The following is a 23,949-nucleotide window of genomic DNA, read 5'->3' as shown; positions in this document are numbered from 1 at the left end:
TGGACATAAAATTATGACTGATGATTAGGCTGACATCCTTGTTATGTCTGACCTTATCTTTTTCTAAGTGTTAACATTTATAAAAATAAATCTGAGATGCACACAACAACAAAAAGAGGTCATATTTGGACAAGTATAACAAAAGTATATTTTATTTTGAAATGGCATGTTTTATTAACAATAGCTAATGCTTAAGATGTAGGAAACTATTACACATCAAACATTACTTATACAGCTTAGGATGGTCTCATAATACTGTCTATGTATTTTTTAAAAACAGCATGTTGAAAGAAACTGAAAAACTTTTCTTAAAATTCATTTCTATGGTTTTCTCACTTCTCTCATAATGCTGTTTCTACAACATCAAGGAAAGAATGCAATCAGTGAAGTAAACAGAACACGGCTTGCAGCACCACAGTACATCATTCACAGAACTTACTCCAATGGAACTCTCCTTTAGTTTATTTCAAACTCACTTTGTTATTGCCTTTGGTACAAAATATAATACATTATCATTTTGCTTGCAGTGCACAATCAGATCTTTAAGGGCTCACTATGACATTCTTTAGATTCTATAAATCCATTTCTTTTGTATACGGTTTAACAAAAAATTGTGTCTGAATGTTTTTCTAATACTAATTATTTTATAATAGTTCTAAAATATTTATAACTAAATTGCAATAAAAATATTTTTTATGTTAAAAAATGGTGAAACTGTCTCAAAATGATACTTAAAAATGTCAAAAGCTAGTATAATGTACATTTATACTCATCTCTATCAAGTAAAACATCAAAAAATAGAACCTCTACCTGCCCATAACCATAACCCTTCGAGTGCCATGTGTAATTTGAAATTTGGGTCAACATAAAAAGTTCTATCAATATATAACCTGAGGTACAGAAAAAGAGAACAAAACATAAAATATGAATTATTGCATTGTTAATTACGTTTATAGCCATCAAAAAAAAGAGTTGCTGGGAGCAATGCTGGCATTTTTGGGAAAATTTGTCTGTGGGGCTCACAGCAATGTTGGCACTCAAGGGGTTAAACATTTATGACAAATCACAGCCAGGCCTTCTCAAATACTACATAAAAAAAATCCTATGGGACTACAGTGAGGTTCCAGCAAAGCAACAACTGATAAAATTCCCCCTTCTAATTCAGTAACAAGAAGACATAATACAGAACCTGTGCTGCTGGTGGCATATTTTGCTGATATAATCAATAATTAATATTCCTGTTTAATAAACATTCTACCTGATTATTTTCTCCATGCAGTTTACTTGGTGTGAAATTGGCTGCAGAACTAAACCATTACCAGCTCATTTCTCACCTTGCTCTCCAATTCTGAGCTCACTGTCCCCTTACAGGTCAGTAGATAAGGATACATTTAGCAAATAATTAATATGTTTTTATTCTCCCTACCCCACGCTAACTCCTAGGCATGGGAAAAGTACTTTCAAATTTATCTGAAAAAAAAAAATCCAAAATGTTCTATCCTGGGACTCCAAAATAACAGAATGATACCTGCTGCATATAACTAGTGTTTTTGACATCTCAGAATAGCATTCTGAAATAAGCATAAAATCTTGAAAGTATAGCAAACTTTTTATTATACACGTTATTTTACTTTTAGCCTGGTTTTTTAAAAAAGGTTTTAAAACATTACATATAGAAGTACATTAAATTGCTACAGGTAAAATTTTTATGATGTAAAGTTACCACCATCCACCAGTAAAAATACAGTTTAAAGACATTTAAGTTGTAATAACCCAATTCCAAAATCCATGTACACATGCCATAGTTAGTGCTCTGAATAAAAGTTAATTACACACCAGAACTGTCAAATTCGGCACAGCTTATTATATGAGTGGCTCTGTAAATAGAAGTTACTAAAAAATAAATATTAGTAATAATTAGCTCTTAAAGCAGGTTAAATCATAAAATTTAATGAATAACTATAAGGCCACACCTTGTTCACATCTTCAGCAACTATTTCCTTGATGGAAAAAATTTGCTTTTCATTATTTTTCTTCTATTACAACCCCCCCACAAAAAGCCAGTAGCAAAAGATAAATTCTTGTTGCATGGCAATTACACTGAATATGAAATAATGATCTGTTACAAGGTAAATTACCTTAAGAGGATACTTTAAACTTCAATTATGAATGTTTTTCTTATTATCACAAATATCACTTAACCCCAATTTGGCAAAATGTGTACACTTTTTATTTATGTAATATTAATATTGTATACACAGAGGCAGGTGTTTATTTACACATTTAAAATAATTCCCCAACCAACCTAATTTTTCTTTAATTTCAGAAAGCTTTCTTTACAACTTACAAACTGACTATAGAAAGCCAAAATAAACCAGAGAAGCCAAGCAATTTATAAATTTTTAAAGATTTAGCTATTTATTAAATTTATGTTAAGTAACAAGTGAACCACTTTAATATATTTTACTAGTAAAAAGTCTTTTCTTCTCCAAATTTCATTCTCACATACATATACACACAAACACATACATACATGCCAGAGTGCTATCTATTTGCCAATTTCTAAGAAACCCAAAGGTAGTTAACAGAGGACAGAGATAAAAGTAATAGGAAAAAAACATGTGAAATACCAACCTTCTGCACAAGGAACAACTATCAGAGCTCTGTCAATAAAAACCGTGTTAGTTAGATGCTGGGCCACGCCAACACTTGATGGGTCACGAAACTTAACATAACATACTTTGGAAGAAAAAGCAAGAGGTGTATTGCTGCAAGATAAAAAGAAAAATAATTAGACAAATAAACATTTGATTGGTGTTGGCATTTTCATTAAATTTTCCTTAGATCTTTATATAATCTTACATAATCAAGACTTAAAAAGTTTTGTTGCTAAGGGTCATTGAGACATGAAATAGCAAAACTTATTCTTTTAATTGTGATTTGTCCTCAAAGACTGATGGCAATCTAGGCAGGCCTTTAACTTTATTTGTAATAACTTTAAATATAAGAACTCTGAATTTTTATTCTGAATGAAATGTGAAAAAAGTGGCTCAACACAAAGATGCTGAACCAGTGTATGAATAGGTAAAATCCCTTTATAACAGCCCCAATCCTCAAGACTTAAAGCATTTTATAACCACTTCCAACCCTTCCCTGGCATTTTTAAACTTCTAAAAATTTCCTAAGTCTTAAAAGCAACAAGATAACATGGAATTAAAATTAAGGCTATTTTCCATATACTGGACTGCTTCAGACTAGGTACCAGCATTGTGATTTTCCAGAGAAACAATTTCACAAACAAAATTTTACATATTATATGCAAAAGAATAAAGACTCCTACAAGTCCTATTAGATTCACTTCAATCTAGGCAGGCCTATAGTAAAAAAGAAACCAGACACAGACAGATGAAAACAATTTTCCTGTAATACCAATCCACATTCCTAGATTGCAAAATACACTCTCCCCATGGATGATCATTTTGTCAACCTGTCCATAATTATTTTCAATTAAAGTCTTTACTTATCTTTAGCAAGGAAAAGACCCAAGCAAAATATATACCTATGCCCTGGCTGGTGTGGCTTAGTGGCTTGAGTGCCAGCCTGCAAACCAAAGGGTCGCCAGTTTGATTCCCAGGCAGGACACATGCCTGGGTTGCAGGCCAGGTCCCCAGTAGGGGGCGCACAAGAGACAACCACACATTGATGTTTCTCTCCCTCTCTCTCTACCTTCCCGTCTTTCTAAAAATAAATAAAATCTTAAATATATATATACCTAGTATATAACATAAATGCACAATACTTTAAAACATTAAGATTTTTCATACTAAAAAAAGATAATTTGAAAAATATGTCTTTTGCAATATCAATAGGGCAAGGAAGTTGACCACAATCCTAGAGCTAGTAAATGGCAAAGATGGAACTTAAAGTCTAACCATCTAATTCCAAATGTCAAGCAACCTTTAATCATTCCAACTAACCAAGAATTTTAAAACACTTTCATGGCACTTTTAATTAGCAACTTTGCAAATCTTCATTATTTTAAAAGTTTTTTTAAATCTTTCACAGATAGCAACAAATCCATTTTTATAATGGTTAAATATATACATTTATGCTATCTAAAACTTTGATCAAATAGCCCTGGCCAGGTGGCTCTGTTGGATGGAACATCGTCCCATGCATCAAAAAGGCTGCAGGTTCTATTCCAGTCAGGCACAGTAGGTCTGTGCATACTGGCAAATGCAGCCAATGGCTGTCTCCCCCTCCTCCTCTCTAAAAGCAATTAAAAAAAAAATAATAATATCCTGCAGAGATAATTTTTTAAGAACTGTGATAAAATATATTTGCATTTAGAACTTGAAACTATTTATATTATTATTAACATAACTAGGCTAATTAAAGTTGCAAAAATAAAACAAAGCTCTACCTCTTTCTTATCCAACTCAACTCAGTTCAATTCACTCCTGCCTAATGCTATTCAATTCAGGCTTCAAGGGAGCCCACTCCAAGAATCCCCCCCTCAACATCTACGGCAGCCACTTCATGTATTTGTCTCTGAGGTGAACACATTTGCATCCAGACTTAACTCACCTTTACATCACCAAGTCTCCAAGCTCTAGACTCCTAGCTCTAAGTGCCTGTTGGAATACTGCACCTCAGTAGTCACTGGGCCTAACCTTAACTTATTAAATTTTAAAATTCATCATTTTCCTTCCTCAGCAGTCCTGCCCACTGTCCTGCACTTCATATCTCAACCACATTACTCAAGTCAGAAATCTGGGAGTCACTAATGTGAGTATCATTAGTACCATTCACTAAATATTTCAAATACTTCACATGGTAAAATTCCATTTCTTTGGTCCTTGAAGTTAAGTGTAGCCATGCAATTTGCTTTGGCCAATTAAATTAGAGCAAAACGGCCTTGTCACTATTCAGTAGCTTTAAGAGCCATTGCTCAGCTCTTTCCCTCCGCCACAGTGACCAGCAACATTCAAGAGATGGGTGGCTGGTACATCAGCTTCATCTCAGTGACACAATGAGTAGAGTTCCCCACCCTACCAGTTTAGTGTAAGAATGAATTTTTTAAATCAATCTCCTGAGATTTGGAGATTGTTTCTCTCCTTGATCCTCCTCTCTTCTTCAAACAATTGTTCTTTAAATCCTGTAAAGACTAACCCCCCAAATATGTGTCACATTAATTCAGGCCCTCATCACTGCCCATCTGTATTAATACAATGGCTCCTAACCAATCACACTGCCTGAAATCTCAGCTCCTTATTGTCTTCCACAAAAGCTGCCAGAGTGATCTTTCTAAACCCTAAATTTCATCATGTCACTCCACTGCTTAAATTTCCTCAAAGACACCCTCTGTTCTTGATTTATTGTCTAAATGCACCCAAAATCCAGGCATAAAAATCCTTGTGGTTCACAGAATCCAGAAAATCTGAGCCATCTTTGTACATGCCCGTTCCATTTGTTTATGATGTCTTCTGTAACTCCCTTTTGAATGCTAATTCCACTTTTCTTCAAGGCTCAAGTTTCCTGGAAAGCCAGTTTAAGATATAAAAATGATTAGGTACCCACCCTATATATGCTCTAGATACTTTCAGTACAGGCATTATCAGTTTCCTACATGAAACCCTCAATAGATGTAAGCTTCTAGACACAACTTATAGGACACATGATACCAGAGCCCATTTCACTGGCTGACCAGCAACCAATAATGTGGGTGGCTTGACCAAATGGACTGGGAATAATCAGGTTCTATTTCTTTTGCCTGGCAAGTCACTTTGTCAGGACTTGGGCCATATGCCAGCTGAGTGAGTAGAGAATAGGTCTGTAAAGAAACTGAGCAAATATACAGAAATAAACTGAGCTGACAATGCCTCCAAGAAGAGGCTTTATACGTTGGATGCTGAAACCTTTCTGGTTCCCAGTCTCAGCTCCCATAAGGCCTGGCTGTACTATATAGTCTTTATTCTTCAGTTCAGTGAAATCTCATCTTTTCAACATCCCTTCTAGAGCTAGGCTGCATAGAACTTTCTGTCTTTTGCAAACAAAGAAGTCTATAATTACAATGAGCTACTATAGCCCTAACAACTGCAACAAGTGTACTACTCTCTTTTGGCACTGAAATCAAGAATCTGAGAAGCCACCACTAAAACTACATTTCCTAAATTGACAGGTCCTTTTGTGAAAGAATGAAAACCTAAGTAATCACCAATGAAAACTAAAAACACATTTCCAAATCATTTCAAATTTGAAACAGGTACAGAACATTTGAGCCTGGTTAGTAAAACAACTACATGTTAAAACATGCTACCAAGATTTGGGAAGGCCAGGAAGAAATTTAAAAATTCCAGTCTAGCCCAGACTGGAGTGGCTCAGTTGGTTGGGCATCATCCCAAAAAGGGAAAGGTCGCAGGTTCCATTTCTGGTCAGTGCACATGCCTGGGTTGTGGGTTTGGTCCCCGGTTGGGGCGCCTGAGAGACAATTGATCAATGTTTCTCTCTTTCTCCCTCCCTTCCACTCTCTCTAAAAATAAATAAAAACAATCTTAAAAAAAAAAAATCTAGTCTATTCTGAACAGCATTATCATAGCAGCATGAAGAGCAGACAAGGCTACATCATTGCTTTAAAGCAATTTCTTCACTTTATGTCCAATTACCTTTCTTAAAATAAAGATTAGCCCATAGTTACTTATACAACTGTAAACATTTAAACTTCTCAGGAGAGGAAGTACCACTTTTGGTTTGAACATTACAGACTAAATTATGATACAGTGGCAAGCGTAAATACAGATAATTAGTATCTCGGTAAACAAATGTGTTATTTATTTATAAATCAGTATGTTTCCAAATCTTGTATTTAAAGCTTTCTCTCCATTTAATAATTTACTTTTTGCCCTGGCCAGGTGGTTCATTTGGTTGGAGTACTGTCTTGTACACCAAAAGGTTGTGGGTTCAATTTCCAGTAAGGGTACATACCTGAGTTGTGGATTCGATCCCTGGTTGAGGTGGATATAGAAGGAAACCAACTGATGTCTCACATAGATGTTTTTTCTTTCTCTCTCTCCCTTCTCCTTCCCTCCCACCCTCTCTAAAGAATCAATAAGGATATCTTCAGGTGAGCATTAAAAAACAATGTACTTCTTTTTAATAGGATTATCATTTTATAATGCAATTTTAACTAAGCTTTAATTCTGTGTAAATGTATCCCTGTAAGTAAAGTAGCAGTATCCAAACAGCAGATTTTACTTTAACCTCATTTGTTGTTTTCTTTCTTAAAATATAAAGCTTTCTACAATTGTTTATTTTTTATTTTTTAAAGATGTTATTTATTTGCAGGGGGGTGGGGAGAGAAAGCAAGATAAACACTGATGTTGGACAGAAATATTCACTTGCACGCCCTCAACCAGGGACCAGGCCTGCCACCCAGGCATGTGCCCTGATGGGGAATCTAACTGGGATCTTTTTCACTAGTGGGACAATGTCCAACCAACTGAGCCACACCTGTATATGCAACTGCTTCTTTTCTTTTCTTTTTTTTTTTTTTAAATAACAATTTCTGAGTTCAATGCAGAAATCACAGAATCAATTTTTTGAGCATCATTTAAATTTCATGGGCCCAAACTGGCTATTTTGTTTTTCATTAAACATGGTGATGACACTGCACAATTTTTAAAAGGAAATGTGATAATAATATATCCAATATTTTATATTAATACACACCCTTTGTAGATATGTCATGAATATAATTGAAAACATGGACAAAGTATATAGTTTTATGTATGAAAACATTAACACAAATTGTAACAGGGTTTCTCAGTAGGACTCCAGTGGTACTCGGCACGGCACAATTCTTCCTTGCATAAGACTTTCTAATATGATGACTGACACTTACCCAATAAATGCCAGAAGGTCCTCCATCATTGTTGACAACCAAAAGTACACATTTCAAATGCTCATTTCTACCTATAATCCACTTACTTATTTACACAACACCCCAAAACAAAAAAGCAGCCAATATATCTCCAATGATAGACTTTCAAAAACATACAAACATTAAGGACAGGTTAGTTTGTAAATATTACTACTATAAATAAAACACAACAATATGAAAAATGATTATAGGCTGGGTGTAAAAGTTTACAATCATGGTGGATAAACCTTTTGATCACACCGTATCAAAATAAACATATAAAAAAGACTTGAGGAAAACACATGGAAATGGAAAGAGGTTGTGACATAGGATCACCGGTGGTGTTTCTTTTTTTGTTTTTCATCAAGGAACTCTATTGGTTACATTTTTAAAACTAAATAAATAACCAGTTGGCAGATTTTGCCTTTCTTATTAGTACCTTTGAAGACCAGAGAAGTAAAGAAGACCAGCAAGCAAAAATCAAGTGTTAATGTTAGAAATCAGGATAAGACTACCCTGTGAAGGGAGGTACAATGGAATTTCTAGGATGTAGACAATTCTGATCTGGGTGCTGGTTTACACAGGTATGTTCACTTTGGATAAGTGCACTTCTCCATGCACTTTTCTGTATGCACATTGTACCTTAATAAAAAGCTTGCTGCAAAGATTTCTGCCATTAACATTTTCACATTCCATCAAAGATGTATTATTTCCAAACATCTTTGCACATTATACCTCAATAAAAAGTTCGCTGCAAAGATTTCTTACTGTCATTAACTATTTTCACATTCCATCAAAGATGTATTCCCAATTTTAAAACAAATGAATTTCTACTCAGTTTCAAAGGATTAATCATAAAATACTGTTTCTGTGATACTGCAAAACAATTATGTCTTCAATACAACTATTACTATTGCACTTTTACCCATTTCAGCCCAAATTTGCTAACACAGCTTTAATGTACCAACTAGATTAAGATAATTTCATTACAGAGCGGACAACATATTATTAAGCATGTCAATATTTTTGAAAAACAGGAATAAGGGGCTGCACTTATAGAAAACTGGTTAAGGATTTTGCCTGGTCCTTATGTTTTATATTTATGTTACAATTTTGCAGTTTGTGACTCACTCATTCCATATTAAACTACCATGTTTAAGTAAAAAGCTTTGACTTTTAAACTGCAGCTAATTAACACTTGATTTCAAAAACCAGTTCACGAGTCCTGACTGGTGTTGCTCAGTGGGTTGAGCATTGTCCTGCAAACCAAAAGGTAACCAGATCAATTCCTGGGCAGAACACAGGCCTGGGTAGTGGGCCAGGCCCCTGATTAGAGACATATGAGAGACAGGCGGTGGATATTTCTCTCCCTCTCTCCCTCCCTTCCCTTCTCTATAAAGATAAATAATCTTTAAAACAAAGAAGCAAACAAAAAACAGTTCATTACTAAGTTTCAGAATTACTGGCAGCATGTTGCCACCCAAGCTCAGATTTCAGCTATGGCAATGGTCTTATGTTGGCAATGAAGACTATTCTATGATGTATTTCTACCTTAGGACACCTTATTACTACAACCTTAATTAAAAGCAAGGTTAGTTTACAAAGGTTTATGTACAAAATATTGTACTGCTTGATTCCAATTTTTGCAGCGTACAGCACTCCTCCAAGCACTTTCAATTAAGAAAAGTTTTGAGTGCTTAAATGAAGAGACAGCAGAAGGCATTTTCAAAAGTTTTAAATAAGATGGTCAATGCTATATATGCCACAGCTCGTCAACAAAGATGTATGGGCATATTGCTGTATTAGGTATTGTTGTCGAAAATGTATTACCTGACTATAATAATGTAGAAACAATCGATATATAAACTCAGATTATAAGTCATTCTACAAAAACAAACTATGAGACACAATATCAATGTCATGAAAGACTTTTAAAAAGGTGACAGGGACTGTTTTAGATTAAAGGGGATAACCAAATGCAATGGGTAGTCTCTGATTATATTCTAGATCAAAAAAAAAGAAATACAAATTAAAAATATTTGGGGAAACAAATACAAATGTTATATATTACTTTATCAGTGTTAAATTTCTTGGACATATTAATAGTATTGTGGTACTGCAAGAGATACACACCTAAGTATTGAGGGATGATTAGTCATGGTGTCTACAACTACATACTTTCGAAAGGATGGGGAAGAGGAAAAGTAAAGATGGAGATGGGAAGGGGGAGACAGAAAGAAATCAACTGTGGCAAACAGTGATGCAGGTGAAGGAACATGGGTTCTTTCAGCTTTTCTTTCATGCATGAATTACTTCAAAACAAAAAGTAGAGGGCAAAATTTTTAAAAATAAAGTTTAAAATCCGAAATACCAACTTTTATCAATATCTATGCAATAACAATTGGACAGACTCACAGACAGAAAATACTTATATACATGCATCACTATGAAATAAACCAAAAAGTCAAATACAAATTTTTTAAGAAGAAAAATCTTGGGCAACTCCGCTCCCTCCTTTCAAAGGATTTTGACACAATAAACAAAGTATTGAGTATTTTTAAATTCTAAGCTCTATCTTAAAAAAAAAACAAAAAAACAAGTTTATCGTGTAAGATCTTGAACTCACAAACCCCTTACAAATTGTGTGAGTTGATAGTACTGTACAAGGGAAATCTGACTTCAAAATAACACGACTTAGGAAACGTCCGTGGCCGGTGAAAGCCAGGCGATGTCTGTACTGTTAAAAGTTTACAGCAGAGATAATCCTGCACCAACTAATAGTTTTTCTGGAAGGTTTAGGACAGTGTGACCTTCCAGGAGGAAATTCTAATCTGTTGCCAAAAGAGTGAATAGACACGATCGTTTCACAACATGGATGGGCTCAGTTAGATGAACCAAGATGATGCTAAATCTGTGAACACCGCCCCGTAAACAAACAGGGCCCTAATTCCAGGCTTGCCCGTCAGCAATAACGGCCTGACACTAGGCCCTGAGAACTGGACAGTTTCTCCGGCGCAGTCTCGGCGCTTTTCACACTACACACCAGGCGTCAGCGGGGAGGACTATTCGGGGCCCAGCTACGGCCATCTTAAGTCCGGGAAAAAAGGGGAGGGGGAGACACTGAATTGGAGGACTCAGCGGCGAGCACAAGTCCGGAAGGCACGAAAAAGGCAACGTTTGCAAGGCTCGGTGCAGAGGTTAAATCGCAAAAGTCCGACTAACAAGAAAGGTGGGACCGAGGGGCCCAGGCCCTGGTGCCCTGATCAAGCGTGGGCACCAAGGTAAGACCAGACGGTCATGTGACGCGCACCGCGCGCCCCCGTCCGAGCTCTCCCCGCGCGCCGCGGTCCCCAGGTCTCTAAGGCGCCCGCGCCCCTCCCCCAGCCGAGCTCCAGCACTTACTCCGGGGGGTAGAGCCGCAGCTCCTCAATTTCTCCTAGGAAGGAAAAAAGCGTCCGCATCTGCTCGCTGGTAACCGCCGACGACAGATTCGTCACCTGAATCACCGCTGTAGGGGTGAGGCCGAAGCCTAAGCCCAAACCAAAGCCTCCGCCGCTATTCATCCCGCTCCCGCTGTCGCTCTCTCCAGTTCCCCAACGTCCACGACGCGTCAGCTACAGAGCCGGGCAAGCGGAGCACGCGCGGCCGCGAGCGCGCTCCGCTGGCAAATTCACGGCGGCTGGCTGGTCTAACCGCCTGTTTCCCAACTCGCCTGTTCTCGAGGCTGCGCGCGCCGACCGGAAGCGTCGCTCCGGCAACTCAGCGGATCTCGCGAGGCTACGGCCTGGGACTCACTGAGGCTGTGCTTCTTGCTTCTGTTCTCTCTTTTAAGGTTTTTTTATTGCCTTTTTCACAGGAGTACGACTCGCCCAAATTTTTGCGCTCCTATAAACGTGACAGATCCAGCTCTCGCCATTGTCTAGATAGGACTGAGGAACGAAAAGACCGGGCCTGTTGATGCGGGGGAGGAATAACTGTCTGGCATCACAGATGAATACTTATCCAAACTATAACGCGTCATTATAATATACGGGCAGTTCCCCCGCCCCAACTATTTAAAAAATTGGCCAGCGTCCTAACTGTGAAAAAACTTAGAAAATTGTACAAGCAGGATAAATTACGGACAGGGGTAGTAAGATAAGGCAATGTGGTCGTTGTTTGTAACGTCGTTTATTCGCTCGTTCCACAGGTATTAATACTTACTGTTTTGCATCACACAGTCTTAGACAAGAGATAGTTACAGACGGTCCACATAGAAACTGCAGCCTAATGAGAGACAGCAACAGCAGTATGTGGAACTAGGACAGCTGTTCCCAAAAGGCGATCTGCAGAACTCTGAGGGTCCTAGAGGCAACCTTTAGGGGGTCCACAGGTCAATTTTTATAGTAACACTAAGACTTTATTTACCTTTTTAACTTTGTTAATATTTGCACTGACGACATAAAAACAATAGTAGGCTGGCACCCTAGCAGGAATTAAGGCAGTGGCACCAAACTGCACTAATAGGTTTTCTGTTCTTCACTTCCTTGTACTCATAGCATACAAAATGTAAGATTTTTAAAATAAACTAATTTAACTGAATAATGACCAAGACAAAGGAGAAAAATTATTAATTTTATTAAGTCTTCACCCTAGCATACATGTGATTTTAATGTGTAGAGAAATGGTAAGTACTTCTGCTCCATGTCCAAGTAAAATAGTTGTCTCCAGCAAAAGCATTTGTTGAGTTTGAGTTTTCACGCAAAAATGCAAATTTTGTAAAACTTATATCCACCACCTTGAGCTTGAGAGTTTTCCAGTACATAAGAATTTTCTGCTATAAATACCACTGATGTTAACAAATGTGCTTTTGACATTATAAGGAAATATGTGAACATTGAGACAATCTCTTCAACTCCATGAACTGTCTTCAGAATAACCAATGCATGCTATTACAAAATAAAAGTCATCAAAGCATAAGACTTTGTATTTTAATATAGCAGAATACAAAAAGTTAAAATGATTTTTGATTTGGTCCACATTGCAACTGCACTCTAAGAAACTACCATATATCAAGTTTGATATATGTGTAAGACCAGTTATTGTTCATGTGTTTTAATCAAAACATACCACAATAGACTGAATGCATAGATATAAAAATCCAGCTGTTTTTTTTATTAAACCAGACATTAAAGAGGTTTGAAAAATGTGAAATGACACTCTTCTCAAGGTGTTTTTTTTTGGGGGGGGCATTCTATTTTATTATGAAAATACATCATTTATTATTAACACAGGGGATTTGTAATTGTTTTTAAATAAGTTTTAAAGTATTAAGTTTCACAGATTTAACTTCTAATATTGTGACTTTGATAGATAGTCCATAAATCTCTTAGGGCCCTCAATAATGCTTAAGGGTATAAAGGGGTCCTAAGACCAGAATGTTTGAGAACTATTACCAGAGGGATAAGCACAGGGAGTGGGAGCATGTAGCAGGGCCACTTACACTTAGTCTTAGTGGAAGACTTCCCAAAAGAGACTTTGCACTGAACCTTGAATAAATAGGAACTAGCCAGGCAAGGAGGGAGGAGGGAGTAGTGAAGGGCCTTTCAGAAAAAAGCATGCAGAATATACAAAGGTGGAGAGGTATGGGAGCCTAAGTGAGGTCCAGAATATTAAGATTTACTATTGCTAGAACAAAAGCTGAGAATAACTAGAAATGCATATAAAAGAACTTGTTGAAAGGTGTTTGTCATACTAAGAAGTCATTTTATCCTAAGAGGTCACTATCATAAGCTATTGGGAGACATTGAAGACCTTTGAGCAGCAGAGTGACCATGATCAGATTCATGTTTTAGAATGATTATCTTCTCTGCAGCATGGGGATACGTTGAAAAGGGTGCAAACCAGAGGTGAAGGGACTGGATCACAGATTAAGTGGTGGTAGTAATAGAAAGCAGTCCTACTTCTGGCCAAGATGGAGGCTTAGACTCACATGCTCTGTCTCCCTCCACAACTAAGAAGGACTATGACTACCACAAAAACAGAAATAACCAGAAGTTCCAGAAAATAAAGCTACATGGAAGTTCAACGTATGAAGTTACAAACAAGTGGTGCCCGACCGGACGGGGAAGAGGGGTGAAGCCAGGGCGGAGAAATCAAGCTGTGCTGCCAGTGGCAGCTGCAGCAACGACCGACAGGACTGCAATAAGCACAGACACCCGTATTTAAGGGGAGGCGAGAAGCACCAAGGCAGCACCCCCGGCTGCAGTCCAGACCCGTCAGCTCACAATTCCAATGCCCGGGAAGGCAGACCCCCATTGCCTCCAACTGTGACGCACAGGGGGCGTGGCTCCCGGCCTCTCGGCAGGCAGTAATGGCAGGAATCCATCTTAGACCCTCGCCCCCACACAAAGTGCCACAGTGTGGTGAGAAGGGTCGCCCGTTAGTGACGAGTGCATGGGGCTCCACCCCCCCTTAGCGTAGGAGGTGTGACAGCCCCACACAAGAAGGAAAGATAAATTAAAATGGTCAGGATGACAGGAATCATGATTGAAATACCAATCATGCAGCTGACCAAAAAGCAAATACGTGAATTAACTGATGAACAAATAGATAAACTTTCTGAGGCTCAAGTCAGAGCTATAGTCATAAGGCAGCTTACAGAATTAACAAAAGATATTGAACAAGACAGGGAAGGAATGAAGGCTAGTCATGCTGAAATGAACGAAAACACGTATGAGACAAGTGGTGAGGAAAGGAAAACCAGGGATTAAATCAACAAATCGGAACATAGGAAAGGAACAAACAGTCAACCAGTGCAGAAAGAGAAAACAAAAAATGAGGAATATGAGGAGAGGCTCAGAAACCATGAAACAGCTATAAGCGAACAAACATCTGAATTATAGGGTTGCCAGAAGGCGAAGAAGAACTAGAAATTGAAAAATTATGTGAAAAAAATAGTGAAGCAGAACTTCCCTAACTTGGGGAAGGAAATAGACTTACAGGTACAGGAAACACAGAGAGTTCCAAAAAAATTGGACCCTGGGAGAAACACACCAAGACACATTATAATCAAAATGTCAAAAATTAAAGATAAAGAGAGAATCTTAAAAGCAGTGAGAAGAAAAGCATTATGTACAAAGGGGTCCCAATTAGACTATTAGCTGATTTCTGAAAGGACACTCTGCAGGCAAAAAGGGACTGGCAAGAAATATTCAAAGTAATAAAAAGCAAAACCCTACAGCCACGATTACTCTATCAAGCGAAGCTGTCATTCAGAATAGAAGGACAGAGAAAGTGCTTCCAGGACAAAGCAAAACTGAAGGAGTTCATTAGATCCAAACCACTGTTATATGAGATGTTAATGGGACTGGTTTAGAAAAAGGAAGATCAAAACTATGAACATTTAAATGAAAACTGTATCTCAACAACCAACAACGGAAACTAGGGAATCGAAACGAAGGCAAACTAAGTAGGCAATGAGAGTGGAAAAAGAATTATAGGTATGGGGAACATATTAGGGGCAGATCAGTGGAGAGGAGGAAGGGGGAAAAGTGAGGGAGATGATGCAGGAATTAAGAAGCATAGTAGGAGGGAATGGAGTAGACAGGAAGATGTTGAGAAGAACTATATGCACAACCAATGGGCATGGACTAAGTGGGAGGGACAACTGGAGGGAGGGGGGGTCACTGGGTGGAGGGGAGCAGAGGGAAAAGAAATTGGGACAACTGTAACAGCATAATCAATAAAACATACTAAAAAAAAAAAAAAAAAAAAGAAAGAAAGCAGTCCTAAATATGGAATTGCTTGAACCCAATTGAAAATAAAAGGAATAAAAGCTGTCAACTTGACTGGGCTTGGAGATTCCCAGGCGAAGCTTGCTTAGAGTTTAATTGGCTTTTTTCCTGATTTCTTAACGTGAAAGCTTATATTATTAATTTGAAACTTTTTGTTTTCTAATATTAACACTTAGTGCTCTATATTTTCCTCTAAGAACTGTGGAAAATATTCTCTTTAAAGTCTGGGAAAAGCTGCTCAAACACAGATGTCTCACCAGAAGCGCTATGCTACATATCCAAAATTCTTTAATTGATTTATAATTTAACTACTGTAGTCGAAAGACATAGTAGGAAAGATTTCAGTTCTTTTAAATTTATTGCGATATGTTTTATGGCCTAAAATATGCTCTGTCCTGGAAATTATTTTGTGTTTATTTGAAAAGATTGTGTAAAAAAAAAAAAAGTGCGTATTTTCCTGCTGTTGGGAGAGTGTTCTCTAATTATCTCTTAGGTCAAGTTGGTTGTTGTTTAAGACTTTTACATGCTTGTGTGACATTCTGTAAGGATCTGAGTACTGAAGAAGCTGCCCATGCTGCAGAAGCATGGTGGTCAGCAACCACGTATATTGCAGAAGTGGGGATCTGCTGAGACTCGGTCCTCCACAGGAGCTGCCCAGCAAAAGCACACCAGAATCAGGAAGAGAAATCTTTTCCTATTGCAATGACTCTCCATTACCCTCCACTGAAAAAGTTTCATATTGAGCCAACTGACAAAAAAAAAAAAAAACCTGAAAAGTCTCAGATTCTTTTTCACAGAGCTGATTATCATGGGTAAACTGCGAGCCAAAGACAATAGACATGTGTCCCCTGTAGGGTGTGGCCATTAATGTTCCTGCTCAGTAAACGTTTTATGATGTTGACTTAGGATGATGAATAAACATTTTATTTTTTTATTCATGATACATTTTAGCAGAAATATACTCCCAATTTTATCCCCAATATTATTATGCTTAGCTTTTTTTTCCAGTAGAAAAATATTTATAAAAGAAATTGTCATATTCAGGCTAATGCTTGCTTTATTTTTTTCCTTCTAAGATTCCTGGTATCACAAAACAGAACTATAATAATATCTTCAACAGCCTATTTCACAATACTGCTTCCTTGATCAGGAATGCTGTATTAGTTTGATAGGCCTGCTGTAACAAAGTACCATAAACTATTAAACAACAGAAATGTATTGTCTCACAGTTCTAGAAGCTGGAAGTCTGAGATAAAGGTGTCAGGAGTGCCATGCTCCTCTGAGGGCACAGGGAAGAGTCAGTGCCAGGTCCCACTCCTAGGTTCTGGTAGTTCCTTGGCGTATGGCAGCAGAACTCCAATCTTTACACGGTGGTTTCCTTGTATGTATGTGTTTGTGCTTCCAAATTTTTCCTCTTTATGAGGACACCAGTCATGATGGATTAGGAACTCACCCTCCGGTATAATCTCATTTTAATTATATCTATAGTGACCCTATTTCCAAGTAAGGTCACATTCTGAGGTACTAGGGGCTGGGGGCACTATCAATTTACGGGGCATGTAACCCAACCCATAACAAATGCCTTCCTTCATTTGTTCACCCAGAAATGCCTGCTCATTTTTCATGGCTCATGGCACCCTCTGAAGGCTTTCCTATGTCCTCCAGGGGAGATCAGCCAGCACTTCCTTAAAATGTTTAGTATTTAACTGTGTTCTAGAATCTAATGAAGCACAATTAAAGCAAACTGAGTTATGTTTTCTTTTAGTTTAGACACTGCCTCAGTAACAACTTCATTACAATCAGGTCAGATAGGACCTAGGATCTAAAGGAAATATAGCAAGAAACAGCTTTCCAATGATGTATGGTAGAGACTCTCAGGCTTGTAAGTAGACATAATAAACCAAAGGTCACTTTATGTGTCATGAGGGTGTTTGTGCAAACATTCAGGATGATCGAGTTAAATTCCAAAGTGGATATATTGATTAACTAACAGATAAACTAAAATATAAAGAATATTTGAGAAACTAAGAGAAACCATTTAATATAGAAAAATAACTTTCTTGCATGGTAAATTCAAAAGCAGCATACAGAAATATTTCAATCCTTTTCAAAAGAAATATTGTATCTTAAATATTGTATTTGGTTTTCAATTATTTGCAATGTCTGGTTCATTTTTTTCATCTTTATTGAGATATTTATGTTCATTGACATAAAACATTATGTAAATTTAAGAATACAAGGTATTAATTTGAACATAAATATATTGCAAAATGATTACCACTAGTGTTAAACCTCCATCACCTCACATAATTAAGATTTCTTTTTGTGATGAGAACAGTCAAAATTTACTCTCTTTATATATATATATATATTTTTAAATAACCACATCTTCTAGCTGTGTATTTTTGTCAAATTTTGTAACAGTTATTTTATACAGTTGTTTAATACTAAAGTTATTATGCTCTTTTCTGGTGAGTCTTCTGATTTTCAAGGATTTTTGTATTATCAAGAATGCATTTGAACTTAGCATTAAAAAAGCTTGGCAACTTTCAAGTATAAAATACAGCATTATTAACTCTAATCACTATGCTGCACATTAGATCTCCACAACTTATTTGTCTGATAACTGGAAGTCTGTACCCTTTCATCAACATTTTCTCATTGCCCCCACTCCATTGGCCCACTACTTTGTTTCTATGTGTTTGACTTTTTAGGTTCCACATATAAGTGATATCATACAGTATTTGTCCTTCTCTGTCTGACTTATTTCCCTTACTACAATGCCCTCAAAGCCCAACTGTACTGTCACAAATGGCAGAATTTTCTTCTTTCTTGTGGCTGAATATTATTCAATTTTACATATATCTATATATAGATATATATGTATCTCGTCTTTATCCACCAACAGATGCTTAGGCGTTTCCATATCTTGGCCACTGTGAATAACACTGCAATGAACATGAGAGTGCAGATGCCTTTTTGAGATCCTGATTTCATTTTCTTTGGGTATATACCCAGAAGTGAGACTGCTGGATGATATGGTAGTTGTATTTTAAAGTTTTGAGGAAACTCCATACAGTTTTCTATAATGTCAGTGCTAATTTACATTCCCAGCAAGAGTGCACAAGTGTCCCCTTTTCTCCACATCCTCATCAACACTAGTCATTTCTTGTCTTTTGATACTAGCCATGCTAACAGGTGTGAGGCGATATTTCATTGTAATTTTGACTTGCATTTCCCTGGTGATTACTAGTGTGTACATTTTCATGTACCTATTGGCCATTTGTATGTCTTAGAAAAAACATCCAGTTCTTTTGCCTAGTTAAAAATCAGATTATTTATTTATTGCTGAGTTGTATGAATTTCTTATAATATTGTGGCTATTAACTGCTTATCAGATATAGGATTCACAAATATTTTCATTTTTTAGGTTGTCTTTTCATTTTGTTAATCATTATTTTTGCTATGCAAAACCTTTTTGGTTTGATGTAGGCCCATTTTTTAACTTTTTAAATTTTATTGCTTGTGCTATAGGTGTTGTATCCAAAAGATCATTGCCAGCACTCTTGTCAAGGAGCTTTTCCCCTATCTTCTAGAAATATTATGGTTTCAGATCTTGTTTAAGGATCTTTAATCCATTTAATTTTTGTGAGTGGTGTAAGGGATCCAATTTCATTCTCCTGCATGAGGTTATCCAGTTTTCTCCACCCCATGTACTGAAGAGAGTATTATTACCCTATATTCTTGGCTCCCTTGTCAAATCCCACAGGGGTCCTGATGAGCACTGTGGCAGGTCTGCAATGGCCATTGGGGTCCTCAGTGGTGCCTCCAGGCCCAGTAGCTAAGGACAAGAGCAGGCGGCAGCACTGGTCAGAGGTGTGGTGTGCACACACTTTGCTGTGGGGACCAACTGCAAATGCTTATGTAGTGGCAGGGGCCACTTTTAGGTACACATGTAGTGGTGGAAGCAAGGGCAGGCAACAAGGTCCAGAGCCAACTTCTAGGCTCACTGGCAGCTGCAGGAACCCTGGCTGTCAGTGTGCTCTCCTGGCTCCCCCAAGCTGTGCACACTGCTGTGTTGGCCAGTGACAGGGTTTGGATCAGAGGTTTCAGGTACACAGCTGGTGGGGCTAGCCTCAGGTGAACATGGTGGTGCCGGGCAGTGAATGAAAACAGGGCCTAACCCAGACCCACATGCAGCTGCCAGGGCCCTGCTTGTTAGTGTTCTCTCTCGTGTCTGCAGTCTGTATTCCCCTGGGCATGCACACTGTAGTGGAGACTGGTGATGGATGGCAGGTCAGTGGCATGCGTGGAAAGCTGGAGTGGCTAGCCCCAAGCAGGTAGTAGGGTTAGCTACAGGGATCTATGCCTGTGTCTTGCACTTGAACAGACACAGAGGCCTGGGCTGACTGCCAGTGTAGTTCCCAGGCTCTGGCAAGGGCTGGGTGGTGGCTGGGGAGGTAGGGATACAAAGAGAGAGTTTCAGGTGGCAGTGCCAATGAATGCAAATACCTGGCAGGAGAAAGCTAGTAAAGTCTGCAGGTGTGCCCAGCAGATGTACTGGTTGTTAGTTTCTTCAGTGGCAAAATACACTGAGCTTCTCTGCAGAGCAGGTCATGTGAACTGCAATTGCTCCTGCTGTGTAGCTGCTCGTAGCCCGATTTTCTTTCTTGTTCCTACCTGCCTCAGCTTTGCTCTTTTAGGTGGAGTGAAACCAAACGGGGACCTTCACGCAGTACCCCACTAGATTGGGGAAGCTTGTCCCTCATCCCACTCATCATTTCCTGGCAAGACTAACTCTTTCTAGCTGGAAAATGCCCTTGGTACAGAGCTATGCTGGCTTGGGGGATGGGGATGATGCAGGCAAAATAAAGCCAGCTTCCTTCTCTTCTTATGCTATTATCCTCAGGGCTTTTGTTCCACTAAGTGGAACTCCACTCCTAAGTGGACTCCAGAGCTCTCCCCAGAGCTGCTTTTGTTCATGGATAGTTCTCTAATTGCTGATCTCTGGGTTAGGTGGGGTAGGGGTCTCCTACATGACCATTTTGGTCCGTAATATCTGCTTTCAAATTTCTCTACTAGTTGCTGGTGACCAAATATTTGCTATCATATTTGAAATTTACTAACCCAAGATCACTATTTTCTTTTAAAATGCAGGAGTGCAACATAACAATTATAAAAAGTTTTGACAATAGGACAAGAACTTTCCATTAAGCCACCATTTCAGTCTTTAGATAACAGTTCTGGTGGCAATTATGGAGGAAATATAATTTTATAAATTGCCTTTGCCACTTAACATGACGCTTGTCTATGCTGTCTTCCAATTTTCCTACGTTCCTTTCTCACTTCCCTAATTATCATGGTAATAACTTATACAGCAGACCAAGTACCTGGTTTATTTATTTATTCTCTGATTATTGCATATTTGGGTTGCCACCAGTTTTTTGCTTTTACCTATAAAAGCAAATGAACACCAAAATAACTTTAAGGCTCAGTGACATCAGGAATCCCAACAAATTCTAAAGTCAATATTCTAATTTGTTCCCTCTTTTATAGTTAGCAGTGCTTAAAGCAAAGTAGACAATACAGGATCTTAGAAATTATAATTAAATAATGTCCAGTTTATTTTCTGGATTTTCAGAGTGATGGACCATAACTATAATTTTGTTACCAAAATAAAAGATCCCCAAGGTACTATTTAAGTACAAATCAACATTTGAGTTTTCCTAATGTACTAATCCAGTGTAATCCTCCTTCCCCCTTTTTAAGTGTTTCAATAGTTTTGTCAGTATATTTCATAATATAATGAATGCTTGATAAATGAAATTCTTAGCTTATAAGTAATATCTCTAAGCCTGTATCACAAATAATATTTAAAAATGGAAGATTATATACAGCTATATACCATTTTCCTAACACAGTAGCAAGTTTTAAAAATATTGAAGTAGAAAAACTGATTGTATATATATATACCCTGACATCTGTACAGTTGCCTGATGTATCAATAATAGTTGAAAAACTTAACCAGTTAAGCCCTGATTCATTTTCAAACTATGAATACGGTGATTACAGTAGTGGTGTTTTTGCTTTTATTCCTAAAAATAACAAACATGCTGTTGGGTTGTGAAGAAAATGAGGATAGAGAGCAGATGGTATTTTTGGCAAAGAGGAGGCAAGTCTGACAGTCGGCAGCAGGAGCTGGCTAATGCTCTAGCATACGGTGCTGATAATACCTCAATCAATTAAAGAAATGCCATCCAAGATTTGCCAGTCAGAAGACAACTTAACTACTTTATCTTAAATTCAAGAGGAGATTCATTGTAACTTCGCATGGAGCCAAGCAGCCAATTTAGGATTCACTTATGACAGTCTGCTGATGTCAGCCTTTCTATGAATGTATGCTCATGCCTGGTAATATTGCTAATGTGAAATGTTACTGCATAATTTATTCATCATCCACAAATATTTACTGAACTCAAATGTTGAATGCTTTCAACAAATCTTTTGTTTTCAAAGCTGGTGATGCTGCAAGTCAGGGAGGGACTTACTTTTGTTTTATACTCCTTCCAAGTAAAAACCCAAATCATCTTTGCAATGGCCTACAGACCTCCACAAACTTCCCTTGTATGTCTGACCTCTTGGCCTGTTTTCTCCCTCTGACTTTCCTTGTGTGTGGATGAAATGTAAAATTCCAAGGGAAACAAATGGTCTTTTCTACTGTGTTGAGTACCTACTGCATACCCAGGACACCAGGGTGGATATGAGATTTTCCACTGAGGAGTTTCCAATAGTTTTGGAAATGAGACTAAATAATACACAAAAAATATGAGAATCAGTAAGTTATTAAATTATGTGGTATAAACTTTAAATATCAAATAGGAAAGTTCAGAGTTCTGAAAAGGCATGATGAGGCCTGGCTCCTTGCATCCAGGTATCGTCATAAAAATAATAAACTGAAAGCCCTCAAGTCTTTCTCTCACCAGTTTCTCCAAGTACCAGGTGGGCATTTCTAAATGCTCCAAATTAAGCAAGTGCAAGACAACTTATCATTTCTGATTTCAGTTAGCGGCATCAGCACCTATCCTCCAAATCCAGCCAGGACGTGCTAAATTACCCTTAATCCTGTCTCCTCACCCTTCTGTAGTTTACTAACCTGGCGTTTCCAGTACGTTGGCTGCTGCCAATGTTGTCTGTATTCTGGATCTTTGAACCATGTCACGAACTCAAGATTTTTTTTTTACTCCAGCCACTGCTATCCCATCAATTTGACACAAAGTGATCTTCATCTGAAGTTCCAAGTCAAATCACATGGCTCACTGTTGTCCTCAGACACCGGTGGTGCATGACACCAATGGTTGTTACACATCTTTCCCAAGTATTCTGGATGCTCTCAGGTGCTCTCCCTAGCACCACATCAACAAGTCCCACTAGGGCCAATATTAAACTAAGGGGTCTGAATTAAGGGGGTGCAGTGGGGCCTGGAGAAGGGGCTTTAGAAATGTGGTTCTAGACACAAACCCAAAGTTTAAGCCTCTCAGGCTCCAATCCAGCTCTGAGTTAGATGGGCCATGGGGACTGGAAGTATGATAGAAACTGAGATATGGCTAGTTGTTTTATTTTCTATTGCTGTGACTAGAAACTTAAGTTTATATCTCATGGTTTCTGTCAGGAGTCCATCCGCAGCTTGGCTGGGAACTCTGCTCAGGGTGCTAGGCTGCAGTCAGTACAGCTGGGCTGTGTGCCCATTGAGGGCTTGGGGTCCTCTTCCAAACTCATTCAGGTTGTTAGCACAATTCATGTCCTTGCAGTTGTAGAACTAAGGCCCTCAGCTCCTACAAGTTGACTATCTCCATTAGCAGTTCACAATACAACTACTTCTTCAAGGTCAACAGAAAAGTGTCCCTCTTAGAGGCCTCGTATCTGCCTGTTATCAGCCTCCTCTCTAAACACAGCTTTCATTCTCCGTAGAGCCTCTATTTATCTATCTATTCCTCTCTGATACTAGCTACAAAAATACATTATAAAACTGTCACCCATTAATTTACTAGGTACTATTACTATCCCTATTTCACAAATTCAGAAATGAGGCATAGAAATGTTAACTCCCCTAAGTTCACTCAAGCAGTATTAGCTACATGGCAGATATGCAATTCAAGACAGCTGGGGAGGGGAAAATTGTGTAATCTACGTCCTGCTCACAGTGCCCCTGAATGAAAAAGCAACAGCAGTTGTAGTAGCTGGGAACAGAAATTGACC

General features: G+C 38.1%; 1 protein-coding gene across 4 annotated transcripts in view; it reads right to left on the bottom strand.

Annotated features, from left to right (window-relative positions):
• The window catches only part of SREK1 (splicing regulatory glutamic acid and lysine rich protein 1), a 43,638-nt gene extending 31,990 nt beyond the window's left edge, over window positions 1-11,648 (bottom strand). For 3 of the 4 annotated variants that reach the window (XM_090276334.1, XM_090276335.1, XM_090276336.1), the window contains exons 1-2: window positions 11,321-11,648; window positions 2,635-2,768 (exon numbers count right to left, since the gene is read on the bottom strand). In XM_090276334.1, the coding sequence (XP_090132460.1) occupies window positions 2,635-2,768; window positions 11,321-11,481 (295 nt within the window). In that variant the 5' untranslated portion in view covers window positions 11,482-11,648. Of the gene's footprint in view, window positions 1-2,634; window positions 2,769-11,320 lie in introns of those variants that run through there. The other variant, XM_090276339.1, reaches the window with a different exon arrangement.
• Between the last annotated feature and the right edge of the window lie 12,301 nt (window positions 11,649-23,949).

The sequence above is a fragment of the Furipterus horrens genome, unplaced genomic scaffold, assembly GCF_987537825.1.
Source record: "Furipterus horrens unplaced genomic scaffold, mFurHor1.1.pri manual_scaffold_5, whole genome shotgun sequence".
Taxonomy (NCBI): Eukaryota; Metazoa; Chordata; class Mammalia; order Chiroptera; family Furipteridae; genus Furipterus; species Furipterus horrens.
This window is presented reverse-complemented; position numbering and strand designations above follow the sequence as displayed.